This window comes from Eschscholzia californica, unplaced genomic scaffold, assembly GCF_041429995.1.
Source record: "Eschscholzia californica isolate CP2 unplaced genomic scaffold, dmEscCali1.0.p SCAF_1, whole genome shotgun sequence".
NCBI classification, from domain to species: domain Eukaryota; kingdom Viridiplantae; phylum Streptophyta; class Magnoliopsida; order Ranunculales; family Papaveraceae; genus Eschscholzia; species Eschscholzia californica.
In genome coordinates this window covers 37534344-37556426 of record NW_028238198.1, presented here as the reverse complement: position 1 = coordinate 37556426, position 22083 = coordinate 37534344, and the positions used below count along the sequence as shown (strand labels likewise).

General features: G+C 35.2%; 3 protein-coding genes and 2 pseudogenes across 3 annotated transcripts; 3 read left to right on the top strand and 2 right to left on the bottom strand.

The window, feature by feature from the left end:
* Positions 1–1350: 1350 nt before the first annotated feature.
* Positions 1351–3690, bottom strand: LOC147566561 (uncharacterized; annotated as a pseudogene).
* A 3301-nt stretch (positions 3691–6991) lies between these two features.
* Positions 6992–12674, top strand: LOC147566559 (peptidyl-prolyl cis-trans isomerase CYP23-like). Its single transcript, XM_086653058.1, has 8 exons — positions 6992–7189; positions 8330–8443; positions 8537–8685; positions 9120–9192; positions 9287–9376; positions 10129–10168; positions 10411–10493; positions 10682–12674. The coding sequence occupies exons 1-8, from the start codon at positions 7076–7078 to the stop codon at positions 10700–10702; spliced, it is 684 nt and encodes a 227-aa protein (XP_086509184.1). The 5' UTR covers positions 6992–7075; the 3' UTR covers positions 10703–12674.
* Positions 11859–12674, top strand: LOC147566560 (NAD(P)-linked oxidoreductase superfamily protein). Its single transcript, XM_086653059.1, has one exon. The coding sequence runs from the start codon at positions 11859–11861 to the stop codon at positions 12468–12470; it is 612 nt and encodes a 203-aa protein (XP_086509185.1). The 3' UTR covers positions 12471–12674.
* Positions 12675–13744: 1070 nt separating this feature from the next.
* Positions 13745–15334, top strand: LOC147566558 (pentatricopeptide repeat-containing protein At1g08070, chloroplastic pseudogene; annotated as a pseudogene).
* LOC147566557 (uncharacterized) lies at positions 15150–18020 on the bottom strand. The gene is made up of 5 exons (XM_086653057.1): positions 17513–18020; positions 17340–17389; positions 16384–16507; positions 16119–16226; positions 15150–16022 (listed from the first exon to the last, which is right to left on the bottom strand). The coding sequence occupies exons 1-5, from the start codon at positions 17721–17723 to the stop codon at positions 15400–15402; spliced, it is 1116 nt and encodes a 371-aa protein (XP_086509183.1). The 5' UTR covers positions 17724–18020; the 3' UTR covers positions 15150–15399.
* Between the last annotated feature and the right edge of the window lie 4063 nt (positions 18021–22083).

The window sequence follows — 22083 nt, the reverse complement described above, 5'->3', positions numbered from 1 at the left end:
AGCATTTGGGTTTGAAAAATGAGACCACCATCTAAGTTGAATGTAAATAGTTGTTTGCTTTACTCTTTCGATCTCCATCTCCTACTATTGACAAGTAGAGATAGATAGATCTAAGAATGAGAAATTGATCTTTAAACCTTCAAACCTTTAATGGTGAAAACCATTAATAAATAGTTGAATACTTACATAAAGAATCAAAAACTTTGAAACTAAAACTTGACTAAGAAAATAATAAACCTAATTTATTTGGGTAGAAAAAGAAGACAAAAGAAACTAAACCGATGATGTTTCGGCGGACGGTAGCCATTGACGGAGCTACCGTCGCAGGTTAGTCGGAAACCCTAGGATCAGACTCGTTAGAGTAAAAATGCTTTTGATACCATGATTAATATAGGAGGAAGAAGAGTATTGATTGAGATATCTAGCTATTACATCTTGAGGTCTTTATATAAGTTGTATAAGAATCACAATATTAACTTAGTCCATATGAGACCATTCATCTAACATCTCTAACAGACTCTCTAACAATTTCTTCATTTTGATGATTCGATTTTGGATGGAAACCAGACTGCTTGGGGAACCCCAACCAACAAGAACCCGAACAAGTCGCCCATCTAGAACGGTTTTCCGACCCAATGATTCATATTCATGATGTGAATAACTTGGATGTACTTGTACACAATTGTATAAGCTTTATTTAATAAAATTCTTGGTTAATATAATTTGTATATAATGATAAATGTAAGACCCAAATGTAAAAATGGTAAGCTAAAACATACGTCGAGAAATTATGGTGTTTGGTGAAGATAAAGAGAAGATGAAGACGACAAGTAAACAACTAATATTTAAAGCTTAACCCTTATAATGATATAATTTTCGTTTTAATCCCAACCATTAGTTTGGACGGCTTATATTTAATACGTACTTTTTAAAGTTGTTACAAAAAGTTATGGATTTTCAAAGTTCTATTAAAAAGGTTTCTGAACTTAATGATTTACTACTTCTAATGTCTCAGACCTTTAAAAGTTCAAAACTTCAAAGTTTCTGAACCTTTAAAGTTTTACACATTTATGTGCCAGAACGCTTAAATTTTTTTAAATCTTTAAAAGTCCAGAGCAAAAAATATCTAGTACAAAGGTCTTAACGAATACAATAATGATAGAGAACAAGAAAATCCAGACATACTCTAGGCATACACAGGGCCGGCCCTGAGTTTTTGGTGGCCCGAAGCGAAGTTATAAAATGTGGCCCCTTCAATTATAACGAATTGTGAATTTTTATTGCAAAAATTTATAAGTACCGAAAATATTTCATTATATTATGTAACAAAAAAAGTGATGATAACTACAATCAATTGAACATCGTTCTTCTTACATTTTTAGATGCAAAATCACTAATAATTGTTGAATAATCAAGTGTGTCGGCTATATCTTTCTCAATAGACAAAATGGCCAACCCATTTAACCTTTCTTGTGACATTGTAGACCGAAGATAAGATTTAATCAACTTCAATTTTGAAAAACTTCTTTCCGCGGAAGCAACGGTGACAGGTATGGTTAACAAAATTCTGTAACTAACCCATGAATTTGGGTAACACCCCTTTATATCTTTCAAGTAGTTTAGCACTTCAATTGGTCTTCTAATATCCTTTGGTATAAGATGCCTCAACACTTAAAGCTCCGAAAATAAGTCTAATCCATCTATATCATACGACTCATTGTGTTTTAGAAAAGTTTCAAGGCAAGTACACGAGCATCTCAAATGACCATCATCTTTAGAATTTAACTTATGCAAATCAAACAAAAAACCAAATATCTCTTCGTACTTTTGAAATTGTTCGAATCTACTATTGAAATAAGAAAGAGCACGATCCAATATGTATAAGAAGTAATTAACTCGGAATGATTCTTCCACTGACATTGATGTATTTTCGGTTATATTCTCGTCAAAATGTTTCTTTCTACGTATAATGCGTTTTTCTCGAAATGTAGCTTCAACGCCTATTTTAATTGCAATCTCTTTAGCTTCAAACATGGCTTCTTGAAATCCCACTTCTCTATAATTTTCAAGATAAGATATAAGTCCTTTCAACTTCTCTAATGCAACATTAATATCCATATCTTCAGTTTGAAGTGTTTTACTAACGGAATTTACCGCAAACAAAATTTCATGCCAAATAATCATGCTAAGCAAGAACTCAAAATTTCCTAAGTCTTGTGTTATGATGTTTTCGGCATCATGAACTGTTTTGGAATCATTACTTGTTTCTACCAACTCCTGTAACGCTTCACGTATTTGTAAAGCTTGGTATCGTATTGCTTTAACACTTTCAACTCGACTATCCCATCGAGTTTGGGAGAGTGATTTAAGTGTGATACCTTCAAAGCCTTGTACCTTATCTTTCAAAATTTGTCCACGCTTAGGTGAAGATGAAAATAATACATAAATACTTTGTATGGCTCCAAAGAAAGTAATTCCTTTAGGACACGAATTGGCCATATAGCAAAGTACGAGATTAAGACTATGACAACCACATGGTGTGTAGAACGCTCTTGGATTTATTTCAAGCAATCTATTTTGCACACCTTTATGTTTTCCTTTCATATTAAATCGGTTGTCATATCCTTATCCTCTAACATATTTAATATTTTGATGAAGATGATCCAATTCATTCTTAAGAACTTCAAAAAGACCATACCCCGATGTATCGTCCACCTTCATGAACCCAAGAAAATATTCTTCAACTTTTATTGGAGTTACTGCAACATTCACACATCTTATAACTAGTGACATTTGTTCTTCGTGACTTACATCTGGAGTGCAATCAAGTATCACTGAGAAGTACCTAGCATCTTGAAGCTTTTTTATAATCAAACTTTTAGTCTCAAAAGCTAACATTAATATCAATTCATTTTGAATTTTGTGATTAAGATAATGATAATGAATTTCACCATTTTGGATACGTTGAAGGTAAAATTTTAGTACCTCATCAAATTCGACAACCCATTCAATTATGCCCAAAAAATTTCCATTATTCTCTTGACCGATCTTCTCATTTTTTCCTCGAAAGGCTAAACCTCTCTTAGCAAGAGTCCTTACAAGACCGATTATCCTCTTCAAAACCTCTTTCCAATGTTCTTTTTCTTTGTTAAGTTGTTCTAGTAAATGTTTGTCAATTGTTTCAACTCTTCTTAACCTCACTTCCAACTCATGCCATTTCATTAAAGCTTCACAATGTTCATCACTACTTTCATGACTTTGAAGTCTTCCTGTAAGATTTCTCCAATCTTGGAATCCTTAATTAGTTAATTTACCACCACTCCCATGAGTGTTGAACAACTTGCAGCAAAAACAATAGACTTTGTTTTTACACATTGAGTACACAAGCCACACCCTGTCGTATTTATCGCCATTAATAGCAGTACGATTATAATATGTAGGAGAGAAACGTCTATCATGTACATCTGAAGGAAAGTCAAAATCAATAATTCTTATCGGACCTTTTTGAACCAAGAAGTCTATCAAATTTTGATCTATGATATCCCAATTACCTGGATCAAAAATATTTAAAGGACCATTTTCTTCATGAGTGAGGTCTTCATAATTTGTATTATCATGCACAGGTTGGATGAGATTATCATTCATATCATCCTCATTCACGTTGATATCATCTGAAACATCTTCTTCCATATCTTCATTATTTTTGTCTTTATCGTGTTTAAAGAACTTATCAAGTGCACCGGCTTGAGACTTCACTAATTCTTCTTCTCTTCTTTTTTTTTCTTCTTTTTTCCGACCCGGATATATGCTTTCTAATTCTACTTGGAGGCATAATTAAATCTTTGAATCTAACAATGATGATGATGATGATATACTAAATATAACAGTATCCAAAGAATAAATGACGAAACAACGAGAATATAGAGTAACGATTACATACCTTGATGCCGACTAGATTTTTAATAGTTAAACATAAAAATTCCAGTTCTTTGATATCTAAATTGACCTTCCACTTTGAAGTTTGAAGAGTTGATATATTATAGAAAAACATGTGAGAGAGAAAATTAAATAATATTAGATTTTGATATTTTACCAAATCATCAATATGACAATGTAATTTATTACCAACATTAAACATATATAATATACATAGACAAAGAGATAGGAAAATAAAGGAAGTGCTTAATAATTACCTTCTTAGAAAGTATGAAGATTGAAGAGAGTTAGAGAGTGCTTGATATTGAAACTTGAATATTGAGTGAGAAATAGGATTTTGGTTCTATACTTCTAGTGGTGGTGGTTTGGATATAAAAAAGACTTAGGGTTTGAAAAGGAACAAAGATTTTGTAGGTTTTCAAGATGATAAAAATTAATATCTAATCTCTAATGGCTTCTTGAATCTTGAACTTGAAGTTTAAGAATAAACAAAGAAGAAAAAAGCTAGGGTTTTTGAGTTAGAAGGTAATTTGGGGAAAAGAGTTTAGTTTACTTTAGAAACTTGAAGAGTTTAACATTAATTTATATTAGAAATAGAGAATTTAGTATAAAAAAGTATTTAAAAACTAATTGAGGAAAGTCAAACTTCCATCAAAAGTGGGGCATCAGATTACATAAACTGAAGAAGGATCTTCCCTTGAATTCCCGTGACTTCATATTTGAAATGAGCCGGTCCTTTATAAAGTGGAAGGGAAGTGCTAAATGGTGCCTATAAATTTTCCTTTTAATGTAACACACATAATAGCTGGAGGCCCCCCAAAATTGGTGGCCCAAAGCGAAAGCCTCGCTTTGGGCCAGGGCCGCCCCTGGGCATACATCCTATGCCAACATTGATACCTTTATTGTCTCCAGATTAGCTGCCCCCTAACGAAAATATTAAGGATGACCTTATTGGTTTTCTATGCATTCTTATCAGGAAGTTTTTAACTCCATCACATTTCCTCGCGCAGTGGCCATGGTGTTTTCTCTGAATTATCGTAATTTTATGGGATTTCTTTGGAGAGACAAAGAGAAATTTTAATTATTTCAAAACACCAAGTTTTCTAGAGCATATGAATATTATAAACGTGTATACTACAATCTCTAATGCATTATGTCAACTCTGTCTCATGATTGATTAAATTTCGCTAAAAGTGTAGACGATTTTTACAAGAATATGACACGTTACAACTTTATAAGTTGTTCATTCATCGATCATAAGCTAATTGTGAGACAAAACATTGTTGAATTAAGTTGTGGGGCTTTCAACAAAAAAAAAAACAATTAAGTTTAGGAGAAATTTTATTAGATAAGAGATGGGGTATGACAGAAAATGAAAAGAGAATGTTGAGCGTAGGATTTGATCTCAAACCTTATCGAACTAGAACCTTAATCTGACACCTTAAACCGACTAGGCCATCTAAACTTTTGTTGAATGAGGAGAACCAAAATATATTAAAATGAAAATTTGGTGGGTTTTATTGAAGTCTTGAAGATGGTATTTCGAAATAATAATATTTACCTATGCCTTTACACAAACATATTTCGTGCAGCTTTAAAGCATTATAAAAAGTGCTAAGGTGAACTTGAAAAAGTAACAATTTAATTGGGAAAGCATAATTACTCGAACTATCACTTGGTTGAAACAAAATAAAATGAACAAACAGATTAGAGTTAATTTCTATATGGCCCCCTACTTTGTGACCAGCTTCCTTTATGGCCCCCTTTTTTTCGTAAATTCAAATATGGCTCCCTTTTTTTAATATCGTTAGTCAACTTTTATGGTTAATCTTTTTGTTTCCATATTTACCCTTCTTATAAGAATGATTTCAAAATTGACCCCCTTTTGAATTTAGGTCAATTTCCAAAAACTTATAGCTACTTTAGAAAAAACTAGGGGGCCAAAATAGAATACATATAAATTTTTTTTTAAAAACACCTCATCTCTCCCTCTCTCTCCTCCATCTCATCGCCTCTCTCCTCCACATCATGTATCTCGCCACCTCATCATCTTCTCTGATGAAGGTCGCCGGCCGGCCAAATTTTTTTTTTTATCTTTCTCTAACTAATCTCTCTCTCATTTCTCTCTCTCACTCCCATCTCTCTCTCATCTCACTATAATTCCGGCGAAGGGGAGGAGCCCCTTCGCCGGAATAACCAGACCTTCAAGGTCTGGTTAATGACCAGATCTCGGTCTGGTTTCAAACCAGACCGGGATCTGGTTTCAACCAGCCAGACCGAGATCTGGTTGAAGCCAGATATCGGTCTGGTTTGAAACCAGACCGAGTCTGGTCATTAACCAGACCTTCAAGGTCTGGTTATTCCGGCGAAGGGGCTCCTCCCCTTCGCCGGAATTATATTGAGATGAGAAAGAGAGAAATTAGAGAGAGAGAAAAAAATTAGAGAGAGAGAGAGAGAGAGAGAAATTAGAGAGAGAGAAAGAGAGAGAGAGATGGGAGAGAGATTAGTTAGAGAAAGATAAAAAAATATATATATTTTGAAGGTCGCTGGAAAATTTGGCCGGCCGGCGACCTTCATCGGAGAAGATGATGAGGTGGCGGAATACATGATGTGGAGGAGAGAGAGGGAGAGATGAGGTGTTTTTAAATTTTTTTTATATGTATTCTATTTTGGCCCCCTAGTTTTTTCTAAAGTAGCTATAAATTTTTGGAAATTGACCCAAATTTAAAAGGGGGTCAATTTTGAATTTTGAAATCATTCTTATAAGAAGGGTAAATATGGAAACAAAAAGATTAACCATAAAAGTTGACTGACAGTGTTAAGAAAAGGGGGTCATATTTGAATTTACGAAAAAAAGGGGGCCATAAATGTCCCCCAATGTCCTTATCCACTACCCCTTAGCTTTCGGTCAACGGAGGAAAAATTAGCAATGGGTCATCGTAGCAGTTCCCTAATTTAGGAGGCCACTAAAAGAAACCGGTCATCTTTTAGGGGTACAAATATGAAATAATTCCAAATATTGTTATTTAGTATTATTTTCGCGGGAGGAGAAGTCGTCTTTTAGGAGCTGAAACGGAAGTGACCTTTTTTTTTTTGTTGAGAGAAAACTGAAGTGACTTGATCTCAAAATCTAATCAAAATGTGGAGGACAAGTTGCTGGATTTCCATCCTTTCCGTTATTTCTCTATTATTCTTTCAAGTCTTTTCTGATGATGCTGATCCCCGCCTAGGATCTGCTCGCGTTGTTTTCCAGGTTCCTATCTCTCTCTGTGTTCCACCAACAAATCCCTAATCTTGCTTTACATTTTTCAAGAATTGATTCATTTTCTTCTGATTATATTTATTGATTTTGTAAATTTCTGTAAGGTAATTGTTTCAAATTCTCTTTTGTGATCCTTTTGGTAAAAGGGAAATTGAAAACCTAGATGTTATTGACTTGTTTGTTTTGAAGGGTAGTTACTTAGAACTCATGATCTAATTCTTTTATACCTACTAATGTTGTTGATTAAGGCGCTTTTTTTCTCTTTCTCTAAAAATGTGACTCAGGTGAATCTGAATTGACTGCCAGTCTGCCACTCCAAAGTCAACCAAATTAGTCATTGAGACCAGTCAGACAAAAACAACACTCTGAAGTCGATTTGCTCAATTAAGACTTCGAGTCAGATTTCATATGCGGCTTAGAAACAACACAAACAATACCCAACTCTAATTATTTATAAGATTAGAAATCATAAGTTGGTGTAGAGTAGTTTACTCATTTAGATGTTTGACTACAAACCAAAAGTGTGTTGATTTCGAAACAAAATAGAAGAAGATATGAAAACAAAGAGAGGTAAACAGGACATGCAAGAGAAATTAGTTCGTGGGTAATCCATATGAAGTTCAAATAGGTTTTATTATTACTGTGAATTCTTTAGTGATAACCACAAAAAAATAGGTCACCGTTTCAGGAGATTGTAAAATGCGGTTGTCCAATGTGGCAGTTAGACATACTTTTGTAGTTCTTCTAGCTTTCTAGGTAGGTTAAACGACTTTGAAAGATAAACTTTTAGCATGCAGATTAGAAGCATTAGCTTTCAACATTTACATAATTGGGCTCTTCTGTTATAAAGATCATAACACTCACGTTCGTTATGCATCTTTTAGCTTGTTCTATTGTCACTAAAGATCCCCACGGATATCTTCATAAACTTATACTCTAGTTTTCTCTGATGTGCAAACTACACTTTTCTGCTGCTATAACCATAACCTGAGTTTTCTTGCTCGTCTGAAGGATATGGATGACGATACTGATAGTCTTGTTGAAGTCATAAATGTGTTCCTTTTGCGCACTAAATACTCATAGCATTCGGTAATCGACTCTTTTTAATTGTTTTTATATGTCACCGTGCAGACAAACTATGGCGACATTGAGTTTGGGTTTTACCCTGATGTTGCCCCCAAAACTGTTGATCACATATTCAAACTTGTTCGCTTGGGATGTTATAATACCAATCACTTTTTTCGGGTATGCTGCCGGACTATGGAATTTGATATACTTGACCGACAGGTGATCTTCTTGGTAAAATATAGCTTTGAAAAATGTCATTTTCTTATGCAGGTAGATAAGGGCTTTGTTGCCCAAGTCGCTGATGTAGTTGGTGGGAGATCAGCTCCTATGAACGACGAGCAAAGAGTGGAGGCCGAAAAAACTGTTATTGGTGAATTTAGCGATGTCAAACATGTAAGAGGCATACTTTCAATGGGAAGGTAAATCCTGCATTATTAATTGATGTCTTAATAATCACTAGTAACCTTAGTAATCCTACTCCATGGATTTGTTTATTCCTAGTGCTTTATACCTCCATGATGAAGTTTCTGAAATTGCTTCTAGCTAACTTCCTCTGGGTAATGATAAAATGTATTACTTTGTGGAAAAAGGAAATTGTTCCGTTTGGAATGACGGCTAGTGGTGTAATAGGAAATGGCAAAATATAAGGTTTTAGTTTCCCTGACATTGCAAGTCGGTATTACACTTAGCAATCATACTTTATTTAGAAAGTAGTCTATCACTCTACCTATCTTTCGCTTATGGATTCTTGTGGAATTTGTAGTTACTGTGTTATTCATTTTCATTTCTAAACTATTCATATCTATTTGAAAACCTTGATATCGTCCTCAACAAGTTTTTGTGTATATTGTAGGTATTCTGACCCAGACAGTGCAGCTTCCTCATTTTCAATGCTTCTTGGGGATGCTCCTCACCTGGATCACGAGGTATTGTTGTTATATTTTTCTCAAACAGCGTTGGATAGGTTTTCTGTACCATCTCACATCAATTGTTTATGATTTGGTTGGCATGCATTTCCAGTATGCAATATTCGGAAAAGTTACTAAAGGTGATGAAACGTTGAAGAAGCTTGAGGAACTCCCAACTCGTAAAGAGGGCATCTTTGTAATGGTATAAGTCGCTTGTCTTTTATCTTATGATTTGTTATTTTAGTAAGTAGAAGTATAGAACCAGAAAATAAATGCATACAGCATACATAGTTTAATCGTTCAAAACGTTTCAGATTCTCAAAGAACCTAAAAGCAGCATCCCGTCATCCTTTCCTTTCTTAATAAACTTAATTTGATATTCCTTCTTGGTCCTTGTGTTCCCAATTTGCTTTGTGGACTAATGCTTCATGTATCTACTTGATGTGAACAGACTACAGAGTGACTAAGACACCCCATAAGCCGAGCTGAATACACATGAGTGCACAGATAGGGGAAACTTCTATTTTCTCTAGTTTAAATTTCTTAGTTGGTGATTTCTGTGCTTATGTTTTAGAATATTTCTTTTGTTTGATTGAATTAGATTAGGAAATAACTTTGATTAGAAGCAATTCGTGTCGAGGAATCAAATTTCAAAATATTTCCATTTCCATGCCTACCGAAATTTAAATAAGTTTCTCGTAACAATGCCTTGGCTTGTGTGAGAGAAAGTTAAATTACAAGAGGGACATGATAATTTTTTTCAATTGAAATGAGGACCAGATGGCTGCAATACTTTCACATGGCTTCTCACTATCACTAGCTTACATGAGATATGTTTTGAATGAATTTTGCATGATAATTGGTGTCCTATGAATTATTAAGGTAAGCCGATTTCAGTTTTCATTCCAGTTTTTGTAGTTTGCTGATAGAATTTGATCACTTCTCTATTTTCAGCCAATGGAGCGCATCACCATCCTGTCATCCTATTTTTACGGTGAGAACTAAGAAAATATATGACCCTACTTTAGTCCATAATGTTCCATATTTCTATTTTCTCTTGTACTAGGTCCTGGTTGATATCGGACACCAAGTATCCGCATTAATGAAAGACGTACACCCTTGTGCACTGAATCTTACTAAATATTCACTAGGAATATAGGGTCAAAATTGAAAGGGTTGGGGAGAACTTTAATGTTTACTCACATATCCTAATAGTGTTCATTAACGTCATGCTAGATACCAAGATGGAAACATGTGAACAGGAGAAATCCATCTTGAAAAGAAGGCTAACTGCATCAGCAATCGAAGTTGAAAGACAGGTAATCAACACTCTAAAGACCATAATTTAGGTATATCGAAGGTGCTATTTGTTTTCTTAAACAAACAAAAGTGTCTCGTCGTTGGGTCTCTGTTGTCTTTGTATTTTTTTTGTAGAATAAATTCTAATTGAGCAGAAGAAAATGAAAGACAAATTCAACTAACTCGAATATCGTTATCATTGTTACAGAGAATGAAATGTTTACCATGATATACAAGCAAACCAAGCAATCGTTGTACTACTTCATTCAGCAACAACAACGAAATCCTGCAGGTTTGTGTGTACCGATGGAGTTTTATCAAAGTTGTTTTGAGTCGTAAATTCGTGAAAAAGTGAAATTTAGAAAGTGAACGTTGTGTTAGAAGCTCTTTATATCGATTGATGTCAAGAAATAACTACATTTAACTCTCTATTCATTAGCTTCAAAACTAGAAGAACCTAATAACCATGAAATTCTCTTCGCCGAAAAAAAAACTCTTATTCTACATATTTTTCTATACAAGTTAAGCAAGTCAAGTTGTGAAGTTGCTAAACTCAACAAAATCATATGTGCAGATAGTCTTTTTGTTCCTCATTTTGAAATTTCGAACTAATGAAACTTGAGTTTATTGTGTTAGGTATAGAAGAGGTAAGAATTATATGGAATGACTTCACGGAGCAAAATTAAATCTTAAATATCGAGGTCTTAGATGTACAATAAAAGAAAGAATAATGCAAACAAGATTTGAAGTGAAACATTACTTTAGTTTCTTACAATGCTGTCTACATAAAGACATGAAACCCGAAATAATGTTATAAATTTTTGGCTATAAGATTTTACTACTTCAGTATCAGAATACAATCCCAACGATATCCCCACCCCAAGTCTTGTGAGTTGAGCATAGCGGTTTGAGAAATGCTAGATAATCTAATATTTTCAAATTTCAACCTACTAAATGGACAAGTATAGTTGAACTAGAAAACAAAAGTTGTATAGTTGAATTAGAAAACAAAAGTTTGGATAAAATCTGAGTAATTTATTTTGTGGTCCAGCTGTACTTGTCCTCTTAATGGATTGAATATGTTGGGTTATCTAGCAGTTCTGTAGCAATTTTGACAAGAGAATTTTATATGCGTTCATCATTTTTCCACGATATGCAGCTATTTCCATATAATATATCCAATTTGACCTTCATAAGCTCATATGTTAGTCATAAATACATTTTGGTTAAAAGTGTCCTATTTTTGGTGAGTGCCCATGGAACTAACCTCAGCTAGTCAGCCTTATCATCACTTGAGTAGTTGAGGGGGAAGAGAAACTCTCCTAGAAAAAACACTTCTCTTCAACCACCCAATGCCTTTCATGTACTCCTCAAACAGATAAACAATGGCTTCCACCACACCAATTCTCTCTCCTACTTCATCTCCCAAATCTCTCCTCCATCACTTCTCCTTCAATTCAACCTCCAAATTAAACAACTATATTTTCCCTTCAAAACCCACCTCTCTAAATTCATCCAGACCCATAACTAGACTCAATGTTTCTTCATCTCCCAACAAACCCACTCTCAAATCTACCTCAAAACCCAAGGAAGAAACCATCTATTTTGATGGTGGAGCTCACTATGGTGATTTACTAGCCAATCTCATCCTGGGTTTTACTCTTCTTTGGTTACCATTAACATTAGCAGCTGTTTCTAGGGCTTTGTTTCTCAGATACAGATTCACAAATTTGAGGGTAACTGTAATATCAGGTCTAACAGGACAAGATAGAAGTGATTTTTCTTATAAAGTTGTGAAAGATGTTCAAGTTGTACCTCGTTTTATTGGTGAATGGGGTGATATTGTTATCACATTGAAAGATGGAACTGTTGTTGATCTTAGAAGTGTACCTAAATTTAGAGAGATTGCTAAATATTGCCTCTCCATGGCTGGTAAAACTAGTGTACCTTCAGAGATTAATGAAGCTGACAAAAAAGGGTTTGTTGATGGAATTTAACTCATTTGAGGTATGCTTATTATTGTTGCAGTAATCGTGCTCGAATATTGAGAGAAAAAAAATGTAATCTGGGTATGTGAGTAAATTTATTTATAAGGAAGTTTGTTTATATTTTTGTTCTATAGCAAAAGTGATCTCTGTAAAATTTTGATTTATGTTGTTATGGTGTAACGGTGAAATGGATCATGGATTTTAAGTTCTTTACTTGTCAAGGTATGTGAAGCTGTTGAACTCTTGAAATCTTTACAAGAATTTGTTCTCAATGTGGAAAGCCTCTCAAAACGGATAACGATGGATTATCATTACTCGTATACAACCGAAAATAGGGACGACACAAATAATGAAAATATTGTCGGAAACTAAAAGAGGGTGTTTATTAGAGTTCGTTATTCAGAGTCGAGATAAATCTTTGAGATTATTTCCTTTAAGAATTGGTAATATCTTCTATACCTAGAGGGATACGTAGACTAGATGTGTGATATAAATCAAACAACTTACACTTCGTTTAGGAATCTGTCCTTAATCCACTTGAACTGATATGTTTACGGCCTATTATTTTATAACAGAGGTAATAAGGGTTGGGTTTATAAGTGAAATAACTTGTACTATTATATAAGGTCGGGGTCTTACAAAAACAAAAAGAATTTTAGGTACAAAATTGTGAAGGGTACAAAATTTTAAGTGAAAATTGCAAATTTTTCTGGAGCGAAGAAACTCCCTCTTTCTCATCTCCGGCCTCCCATTTCTAGCCACGCAATTTCGCTTACCACCTCCTATCCCCACCACCATTTCTCTCCTCACTTTCTTGTTCCTCTTCTCCTCGTCCGTGGTTGATTCGAGGATGAAGAGGCTTAGAAGGATCACTAATAACACCCATATGGAGGGGTCTCATGGTAAGGTTTCCTGAGCTATTAGGGTGGAGAGATGGTGTAATAGTATTCAGTGGTAGGTTTTGTAAACCAATAGGAAAACCCATCATTTGAAATAGCATATGGTTGAAAGAATGTTGGTGTTGTCATAGATGGATACACCAAATATTCAGAAGTACTACACTAGATGGTAGACCCAATGGGGAAGGCCAACTCATCATCCATAAAATGGGATCTTTAATTTGAGTTGATTAGTTGTAGCATATGGTTGAAAGAATGTTGATGAGTTCTAATATCATCAAAACCCTCTCTAAACCCTACCAAACTAAATACCCATTTCTAGACTACCTTCCTCTCTTACACAAATACAACAACAAGAACCATCTCAATGAAATCCATGCTCAAATGGTATCAACAGGTCTCATTAAAAACCCTATTTTAACTACAAAACTTGTCACTTCTTTTTCATCAAATTCTTCCCCAGGAACCACATCTGTGGCAAGATTAATCTCAGTTCAAATAGATGGTCTTGATACTTACACTTGGAATACTATAATTAGAGGTTATTTAGAAGAAAATAATCCCAAAGAAGCTATTTTAACTTATGCCCATGTTAGAAGAAAAGGTTTCATGGTGGATAGTTATACTCTTCTTCATGTGATAAAAGCTTGTGGGGTTTTATCAAGTATTTTTGAAGGGAAAGAGATTCATGGACATATTTTGATTATGGGTTTTGTTTCTGAAAAGATTACAGTGACTTCACTTCTCCAAATGTATAGGATGTTTGATGATCTAAAGTCTGCTCGGAAGGTATTCGATGAAATTCCTCACAGAGATATAGTTCTTTGGAATGCTCTTGTTTCTATGTATGCTCAAAAGAATTACCCTCATATGGTGTTTTTAGTTTCTCAGTCAATGGTGAATGAGAAGGTAAGACCAAATGAGGTTACATCGGTTAGTCTTCTCTCAGCTTGTTCTGGTTTAGGAGCCTTAAGAGAAGGAAAACAAGTTCATAGTTATGTACTCAAAAATCTTGTTAGTTTAGACATATTCATTGGTAATTCATTGATAGATATGTATTCGAAATGTCAATGTTTGTTCTATGCTCATCAAGTTTTCGAAAGGATGCCTCTAAGAAATGTTGTTTCATGGACTATAATGATAAATGCTTATAGTGGTAACAACTGCATGAATGAAGCATTGACTTTGTTTCGGAAAATGGATTTAGAAAATATTAAGCCAGACGAGATTACGATCTTGGGTATTGTTTCTATTTGTTCGAAGATAGGAAACTCTGAACTAGCAGAATGGATTGATAACTATGTGAACAAGAAAGGATTTAATGAAGGAAACGTTTGTATACAAAATGCTCTTATAGATATGCATGCAAAATGTGGTAACATGAGAAATGCTTGTCAGATATTTGGTCTAATGAAGGAGAAGACAGTAGTTTCTTGGACTACTTTGATTCAAGGACTAGCAATTCATGGGCATGGGTTACTTGCTCTTACTAGGTTTTGCCAAATGCAAAGAGAAGGTTTGAAGCCTGATGAATTAGTCTTCTTAAGTGTTTTATCTGCATGTAGTCATTCAGGTTTGGTCGATGAAGGGCGCAAATGTTTTCGGTCTATGATCTTTGACTATGAAATAACACCATCGATTGAACACTATGGATGCATGGTGGATCTCCTTTGTCGGGCCGGACTAATAACCGAGGCGTTTGAGTTTATGGAAGGCATGCCAATAAATCCAGATATAATCATGTGGCGTACATTGGTCATAGCGGGCTTAAACCAAGGTAACATCGATATATCAAATCAAATCATGAATCGTTTGCTTCAACTCGATCCCAAAGACGGAGGAAATTACATACTATTATCTAATTTATACGCCATTATCGGCGAATGGGACAATGTTAGAAGAGTAAGAGCAGAAATGAAAATAAAGGAAGTATCCAAATTGACTCCTGGATCTAGTTTGATAGAAATGAATTGAAAATTTGAAATAGAAATTGAGATATACTTGTAAAAATCTAATAGAGATCTTCACACTTCGATTCTTCACTTAGTAGAGAACTTATAAAGCATGATATGCTCATAGGGCTTTCCAGGGCTCACTATCTGTGAAGGAAAATTGGGATTATTGACAGAGTCAGGGAACCCTTGAGTTTCCAAGCACAAAGCAGCATGAGCCCCATAAACAAACCCATCTTTTCCCTTGGTAGCAGTCAACATGTTTCCAGTATAAAACTGTACACCAAGTTTATTTGTCCATAGCTCCATCACTCTGCCCGATTTTTCGTCGTGGACGACGGCTGCCTTCTTAAGCTCGGACTCGTCGTTGGGCCCGTCTAGTACGTAGTTGATGTCGTAGCCTTTGGGGAGCTCGTTGATCATGCTTCCGACTTTGTGTGGTTGGAGGAAATCGAAGGGTGTACCTTTCACAGGAGTAATCTTGCCTGTGGGGATAAGTTCATCGTCGACTGGGGTAATGTGAGAAGCGAAAAGTTGAACAGTGTTTGATAAGATATCGCCGCTGTTGTGTCCACCAAGGTTCCAGTAAGTGTGTTGAGCTAAGTTCACTGGTGTTGCCTTGTCAATGGCTTTCGCTTTCATTTTTACTATCAATGATTTGTCTCCTTCAATTGTGTAAGATACCGATACGGATAGCTTCCCCGGGAACCCTAATTCAAAACAAAAATGAAAGATCACAATATTATAGTTTCGAATTGATCAAGAAATTCATTCATAGGAGACATTGTTGGTATCTGGATTATTACCTTCTTCACCATCAAAGCTTTCATAAGTGAAAACAATGTGAGGAGACTTTGCATTCTGTTTATGAGTTTTAACCTTCCAAACAACGTCACTAAACCCTTTCGGCCCACCTTCAAAAATCAACAAAAATAATTTATTACAAGGCATTATCGTTCTAGTACTCGTTTTCCCCGTTATTTAATATAAAACAGTTAGAATGTTACAATGACGAAGAACCGAAATAAAGTCTGATTGATAATTGAAGTGAAGATTTGAGAATGCACATACCATGAAGCATATTTTTGCCTTCATTTGGAACTAGTTTGTATGTAGTACCATTTAATTTAAATTGAGCCCCTCCAATTCTATTTGCTACTCTTCCTACTATTGCTCCAAAGTAGGCTTTGTCATTCTGCAAACACAATTTAAGTGAATGTGTTAATCAAATACATAAAGAAAAAAACAAGAGTTATTTTACTACTATACATCTATCTTTATTACATTAGAAATTTTGATATGAAATTATGAATCAAGATTTATAATTAAACATATCTAAATGAAAATTGATAGTTCAAAGGTAATGGGATCAAAGATTTACAATTACCATGTATGATGAGAAAAAAAGTAAAAGACCAAGATTAAAACACGCAAACAAAATCATGATAATTACGAGATATCATCTAATATTTTTCATTATAATTTCTCTCCCGAAATACCTTTTTATAAAAAATTCCTGGTACAAAATATTTTTCTCGTTGTTATAGACATTTTTCCGTTATAATATCAATGTAAAAACACATTGTTAGAGTATCACCTGTAAATTGAAACAGTCTGCACTTCCATACTATAAAGTGGTAAGGGTAGAGCAATGGAGGGGTTTGTGTTTGTATCTAAAAGGAGATAAGGCCCGGAGGACTCCTAACCTCGCTTCGGGCTTATATACAAACTATATTTTGCATACCGATATCCAATTTATTGGGCCCATGCACCAGACGAGTCGTTACGTTACCTCCATCGAAAGTATTTAACCGTGGGCACCAACACCCAACCCAATTCACATGGGTGCACCTAATCGAAACAGTTGTACTTGCATATTAAAACTATATTTTATCGCGCAAGGCGACATAAGCGTCTCCAGCATGGGCATTTGCGGGTTATTTCGAATCCAGGGGCTCGTAGTGAAAATCGCACCCCTAGATTCTTACGACCAAGTTGAAAAGAATAAGCAAAGAGTGAAAACTGACCATGTATGATTGAGGAGAGTCAAACCCAAGAACAACATCTCCCAATTTCCCTATCATTTCAAATAAAAATAAATTATGAGGTTTAATAAATATAGGCATTAACAAAAAAAAAAAAACCACCAATGTTAATAAAGAGAAACAAGAGAGGGAAAGAAAGTTAGAAGCCAGAAAACCTGAGCGATCAGGAAGGATAACAGAGACAATAGTTGCACCCCAGTTTGTGAATTTAATTGAAAAATCTCCCTTTTTCAGCTCATAAATACCTACTTTACTATCTTTAGAATCATGATGGTGGTGGTGGTGGTGATGTTCAGAGGTACCATCAACAACCAAGGCTAAGATAACAAGGATTAGACATTGGATTAATAAACTAGTTTTACCCATTTTCTACAGACCCCTTTAATCAAAAGATGAGTTTTGAATGAAAGGAAATGCCCTTTTTTGGGGGCTTAAATAGAGAGAAAGACAAACAAGAGAGAGAGAGAAAGAGAGGATTAAGGATAAAAACAGAAAAAGTAAGATAATATACTATAAAAAAAAGATGAGGTTTGTTTTTCAAACAGGAGTCAAAATACCGGTCTTCTCTTTATTTTAGGGCTCGCCTCCTTACCTACCATTAAGATTTGCGGGTCAGGTACTCCTATTTACCGGTCTTATCTTGAAGTGGCACTTAATTTATTCAAGTACTATATCAGGTCTATTTTTGATATAATGGAAAGGCGCGCTTCCCTTTTGCTCTTACCCTATCCTTTTTTATTTTGGGTTATTTCCCTAATGGCCCTCTACTTTGTGACCAGCTTCCTGCCTGGCCCCCCACTTTACGAGAAATACCCATATGGCCCCTTCCGTTATAACACCGTCACTCTCTCTCCTCCATCATGTTTTCTCTCTCTGCCAACTCACGCCACATCATCTGTTACGCCACCTCATCACCTTCTCCGGCAGAGGTCGCCGGCCGGCCAAATTTCCGGCCGACGACCTTCAAACTAAAAAAAAAAAATTTCTTTTTTTTTTTTTCTCTCTTCCTCTCTCTCTCTCTCTAAAATTACTCCGGCGAAGGGAGACCTTCGCCGGAGTGGTCTGTTCTTCAAGGAACAGACCAGGTCTGTTCAGTGAAGAACAGATCTCGGTCTGTTCTTCACTGAACAGACCGAGATCTGTTCTTCACTGAACATACCGAGATCTGTTCTTCACGAACAGATCTCGGTCTGTTCTTCAAGAACAGACCACTCCGGCGAAGGTCTCCCTTCGCCGGAGAAATTTTAGAGAGAGAGAGGAAGAAAGAAAAAAAATAATTTTTTTTTTAGTTTGAAGGTCGCCGGCCGGAAATTTGGCCGGCCGGCGACCTCTGCCGGAGAAGATGATGAGGTGGCGTAACAGATGAGGTGGCGTAACAGATGATGTGGCGTGAGTTGGCAGAGAGAGAAAACATGATGGAGGAGAGAGAGTGACGGTGTTATAACGGAAGGGGGCCATATGGGTATTTCTCATAAAGTGGGGGGCCAGGCAGGAAGCCGGTCACAAAGTAGGGGGCCATTAGGGAAATAACCCTTTTATTTTTTTCGTGTGGGTTTAAGACCGAGCAATTCAAAATCTACGGATTAGGACAGTCTGTGGGCATTCGGACTGGACATGATTTGTATTGTTCAAAAGCCAAACAGATTAAGCCCACTTCTTATATGTCCTTGAACGTTTTACTCCTCGAGACGCATAGAGAAGGAAGTCCAAGAACAAAATGATGGAAATCCTATAGATAGATGCAACTTAAGTTTAAAGTCCAAATGGTACATGTGTAAGGAAAACAATTGGAGACATTTAAAAGAAACACATTAGGACGGATGTTTGAAATTTATATGCATGTGATCAAGTTAATTATAAAACTGACGTGATCACCAACACAAAATCTGACTGTTTTTTTTTACTGAACCTGTTTTATACTATAAAGTTTGTTAAAGTGTTGGTAACATGGTATCTCTCGGTTTGATTTTGTGTATTTTTTTTAAGGGGATGACAAGTTGGATCATATATTTAATAAATACAACCCAAAAAATTACAACTTCAAAATAGTTGTTTATACGTTTAAGAGAGAAATTGGAAGAAGAAGAATAAAAAAAGTCACAATTTCAACTAAGTCATATACATTTTATATTTTTTGGAAAAGATATTATTTTGTTTTCTTGGAAACCAAATAACTTCATTGATAAAGCCAAGGGCTAATGTTACAAACAAGAAAAAGTTACATGTGGACTAAACAACCAAATAGACTGAACTATGGTTTATAACATTATCAGCGGCTGCCCCTAGAATTGAGTGGCCCATGGTGAATAAATTTCAAGCACACCTTATGCTTTTAAAAGGTAGGGTTTGAGTGTTTTCCAAAAGGCCGCGGCTTTGGGGAATAAAGAAAATTCTCCGGGGAATAAATTCTCAAGGGAATCCAGATTTTTTTTTAAATTCTCCGGGGAATAAATTTTTATGGGGAATACAAATTACATTTTTTTGAAAGTTTTCCTCCATCTCATCACCTCTCTCTGCCACCTAACCTTCTCGCCACCTCATCATCATCTTCTCCGGGAAGGTCGCCGGCCGGCCAATTTTCCGGCCGGCGACCTTCAAACATAAAAAAAAAAAAAAAGAATTATTTTTTTTCCCTCTCCTCTTTCTCTCTCTAAAATTTTTTTTTTTTTTTTTGAAACACTCTTCTCTCTCTCTCTAGATCTGGTGAACCAGATCTGGTTCACCAGATCTAGATGGTCTGTGAACAGACCTTGTTGAAGGTCTGTTCACAGACCATTATAGGTCTGCAAACTAACAAAATCGGTTCCAATCATGCACGGTTCGGCCGGGTGCCGGCTCGCAGAAGGCCTTTACTTTTTTCATTTCTTCTTTCACGTCTTCCCAAAAAGAAAAAAAAATGCAGAAGAAGAAAAACAAAAGACTCTCTCTCTTCTCCTTCCTGTTCTCCACCACTCCTTTCCTCTCTCTTTCTCTCTCTACACGGATCTGATAGAACAAGTCTCAAACTGAAAAACCCTCACTTCTTTTACCCCCAAATCTCAATTTTCAGAGCAACAATCAAGAGATAAATCTCAATTTTCACGTTTCAATTTCACTTTTTTATGGGTTTGTTGTCATTTCTCTGGAACTGAAAGCCCCTAAACATGTTATAATTATGTGGTAGAGGATTAAGATTACATTTTATTCTTAGGCTTCTAAAGATATTGTTGGGTTTGGCACCATAGGGTTTCAAAACTTTAAAATGGATCAGTAGAAAACACTCTATAGTTGTCTAAGTGATCCTTACAAGAAGTATTATAGTTCGTTTGTCATTGATGCAAATTTAGTTTACAAAATGTCCCTTCAAAAAATATAAAATGCTAGTGATATTATCTTTTTTGATATTTCAAGAAATGAATAGTTATCTCCTTGTAAATGATATTAAGTGATTAATGAAATACTATCTCTTTGTTGAAGGTCTGTTTGCAGACCTATAATGGTCTGTGAACAGACCTTCAACAAGGTCTGTTCACAGACGAGAGAGAGAAGAGTGTTTCAAAAAAAAAAAAAAAAAATTTAGAGAGAGAAAGAGGAGAGGGAAAAAAAATAATTTTTTTTTTTTTTTTTTTTATGTTTGAAGGTCGCCGGCCGGAAAATTGGCCGGCCGGCGACCTTCCCGGAGAAGATGATGATGAGGTGGCGAGAAGGTTAGGTGGCATAGAGAGGTGATGAGATGGAGGAGCCTTTTTTATAGCATCTTCTAAAATTAGAAGCCCCTTAGGAATAAAAAGAAACATAAAAAGTCAATCTTATTTGACTAGTTTTAAGAAAAATCTTTATTCCCCGGAGAATTTTCTTTATTCCCCAAAGCCGCGGCCTTTCCAAAAACATAGTCATAACTCATATCATTAAAGCAAAAGTATATCATAAATTTACATTTGAAAGCCGATCAAATATCAAAAGTCAAATGAAAAATGAGAGAGCGTTTATAAAAAAGAAAACATAGGGAGTCGTTTTAATCAAAATGAAACCTTCATCCATGAAGTTGGTTAAGAAGAAGAGAGAGTCATTTTGATCTTCTTCCGAGTTCCGTGAGATAAGTTGACAAAGAAGTAGCTTCGGCCTTGAGAAAAAGATTTTCTCAAATTAAAAACATAATCATCTATTATATTAAAATAGGTCAGTCGGTTATCTAGGGGATAAGTCTGACCGTCCATTTTATTTTAGAGATATGATTGGGAACACATCCGACGGATGATATAAAACTTTTTTTATGTAAATAGACTAAAAAATGAAGGGTATCTATGTAAATCAACTAAAATTAGTTAGAGTAACTACTACTCATATATTTCTTTTCTTTTTTTCTATTGAGTAGAAAAACGTGGGAGGATGAGAAATTAGTGGGGAGAAAATCTCTCTTCCACATTCTTGATCGGTTTTTTTTATGAAAAACTTCCCAAAATAACAACTTCGAAAAATATATATAAATAGGACTCTTGCCAGACTGATATCTTTTCACTGTAAGAAAAAAACAATCTCTCACATCTATTTTATAGTTCATGCTTCAATGAAATATTATTTTTCTTTTTTAAATTTAAATGTAATTCTCTTTTTTTAAAATGTAAATGTAAATAGCTTAGTATTTGATTACTCCTCTTGGTTGTTTAATGTATAATTATTATTTTCTCTAAATGTAAAATGGCTATTCAACTGTTACAATATTCTTAACACGACGGCGCAGCCAAAA

What these genes read in the sequence shown, in the direction of transcription:
- LOC147566559 (XM_086653058.1), top strand. Translation starts at nt 7,076, where the DNA reads ATGTGGAGGACAAGTTGCTGGATTTCCATCCTTTCCGTTATTTCTCTA. An exon ending in AAGAGGGCATCTTTGTAATG is followed by an intron (nt 9,377 to 10,128) that starts GTATAAGTCGCT and finishes CTCTATTTTCAG; the next exon opens with CCAATGGAGCGCATCACCAT. An exon ending in CCTGTCATCCTATTTTTACG is followed by an intron (nt 10,169 to 10,410) that starts GTGAGAACTAAG and finishes ACGTCATGCTAG; the next exon opens with ATACCAAGATGGAAACATGT.
- LOC147566560 (XM_086653059.1), top strand. Translation starts at nt 11,859, where the DNA reads ATGGCTTCCACCACACCAATTCTCTCTCCTACTTCATCTCCCAAATCT.
- LOC147566557 (XM_086653057.1), bottom strand. Translation starts at nt 17,723, where the DNA reads ATGGGTAAAACTAGTTTATTAATCCAATGTCTAATCCTTGTTATCTTA. An exon ending in TATCCTTCCTGATCGCTCAG is followed by an intron (nt 17,390 to 17,512) that starts GTTTTCTGGCTT and finishes TTGAAATGATAG; the next exon opens with GGAAATTGGGAGATGTTGTT. An exon ending in AGGCAAAAATATGCTTCATG is followed by an intron (nt 16,227 to 16,383) that starts GTATGTGCATTC and finishes TGATTTTTGAAG; the next exon opens with GTGGGCCGAAAGGGTTTAGT.